The sequence below is a fragment of the Quercus suber genome, unplaced genomic scaffold (genome assembly GCF_002906115.3).
Source record: "Quercus suber isolate HL8 unplaced genomic scaffold, Cork oak 2.0 scaffold_618, whole genome shotgun sequence".
Taxonomy (NCBI): Eukaryota; Viridiplantae; Streptophyta; class Magnoliopsida; order Fagales; family Fagaceae; genus Quercus; species Quercus suber.
In genome coordinates, this window is record NW_027070061.1 from 196,773 (window position 1) to 198,788 (window position 2,016).

General features: G+C 38.7%; 1 protein-coding gene across 1 annotated transcript; it reads right to left on the reverse strand.

Annotated features, from left to right (window-relative positions):
• Positions 1-309: 309 nt before the first annotated feature.
• Positions 310-1,406, reverse strand: LOC136064067 (7-deoxyloganetin glucosyltransferase-like). Its single transcript, XM_065765252.1, has 2 exons — positions 1,059-1,406; positions 310-471 (listed from the first exon to the last, which is right to left on the reverse strand). Exons 1-2 carry the CDS (start codon positions 1,404-1,406, stop codon positions 310-312), a joined length of 510 nt encoding a protein of 169 aa, XP_065621324.1.
• Between the last annotated feature and the right edge of the window lie 610 nt (positions 1,407-2,016).

A 2,016-nucleotide genomic window follows, 5' to 3' on the forward strand; every position in this document is an offset into this window, starting at 1 on the left:
ATCTTCGTATTCAATAGTCACATGACTCGCGTGAAAAATTATGTTTGGCAGTTTGTTTATAAAAAGGCCTGGATCGACCCTTTCTACAAAAATAGTCCTACCAGAGAGAGAGATGAGTATTACAACAGCTACTAGACCTCATGTAGTTTGCGTCCCAGCACCACTTCAAGGCCACATAAATCCAATGCTCAAGCTAGCCAAACTCCTACACCATAAAGGGTTTCACGTAACTTTTGTAAATACAGAGTATATCCACAAACGTTTACTCAGGTCTAGAGGTCCCAACTCTCTTGATGGCTTGCCTGACTTTCACTTCGAAACCATTACCGATGGACTCCCACCAGTGGACGCAGATGTCAGCCAAGACATCATCGCTCTTGCTGAATCCACCACAAAGGCTTGCTTACTCCCACTTTGCAACCTCATTTCCAAACTCAACGACACTTCGTCTTCGAATGTGCCTCCTGTTACCTGCATTGTCGCAGATGGTTGTATGTCCTTCACTCTTGATGCTGCTTAAAGTTCAATATGGGTATGAAACACCCTTGAACGTATAGACTCCCAGATACAAAAATACCAATTCATGTTTTATATCAAACAATTAATGTACGAAATATGATAACAAGCTTATAACCGAATTGATAAAACAATCTAAGCCAAATATAAACACATCCACAGCAGTAAATATAAGGCAAAGATAAAGGAAAGAGAGATGCAAACTTGGGTAAATTAGGCTTGGAGGGTCTTCTGCTGTTCATGTATCCCAACTATATTCCTTAGTGGATTTATCACCGCTTGGTGGGCGGCGAAGAGGTTTTACGCCAAGAACTTCAGTTTCCTCTTCGATAACATATAGTGTGTTGTCTGTGTGTTTGCATCTCTCTTTCCTTTATCTTTGCCTTATATTTACTGCTGTGGATGTGTTTATATTTGGCTTAGATTGTTTTATCAATTCGGTTATAAGCTTGTTATCATATTTCGTACATTAATTGTTTGATATAAAACATGAATTGGTATTTTTGTATCTGGGAGTCTAAACGTTCAAGGGTGTTTCATACCCATATTGAACTTTCAGCAGCATCAAGAGTGAAGGACATACAACCATCTGCGACAATGCAGGTAACAGGAGGCACATTCGAAGACGAAGTGTCGTTGAGTTTGGAAATGAGGTTGCAAAGTGGGAGTAAGCAAGCCTTTGTGGTGGATTCAGCAAGAGCGATGATGTCTTGGCTGACATCTGCGTCCACTGGTGGGAGTCCATCGGTAATGGTTTCGAAGTGAAAGTCAGGCAAGCCATCAAGAGAGTTGGGACCTCTAGACCTGAGTAAACGTTTGTGGATATACTCTGTATTTACAAAAGTTACGTGAAACCCTTTATGGTGTAGGAGTTTGGCTAGCTTGAGCATTGGATTTATGTGGCCTTGAAGTGGTGCTGGGACGCAAACTACATGAGGTCTAGTAGCTGTTGTAATACTCATCTCTCTCTCTGGTAGGACTATTTTTGTAGAAAGGGTCGATCCAGGCCTTTTTATAAACAAACTGCCAAACGTAATTTTTCACGCGAGTCATGTGACTATTGAATACGAAGATAAACAAAGGAGCAGGTATAAATCTATAGTTGATACGACTAGAGTACAGCAAATTAGCAATCTAATTCAAAAATTTATTGCTGGACGACGAATGCACTGTTTTGAGATGTACGTTGGCCTAATCCCATTGACTAATGGAACTCTGAGAGTTTTGTCCAAGAGTGCAATAAGGATTCAAGAAAGATTTCAAGCCAAAAATAAAAAATAAAAAATTGAAGGGAGGATGATTTCTAAATAGACTATTACATTTATGTTCAACTTCCCATTAAAATAATGGTAACAATCTAATGCATTAGATATTGTGATATTACATTATGTAAGGGATCCTAGAATAACATAATGTGCTAATACACCATCACCAGGCGTCCAAAATATAATTTAAAAAATGGAAAAATAAAAGATAAAATCAAAATCAATCTAAGACTAT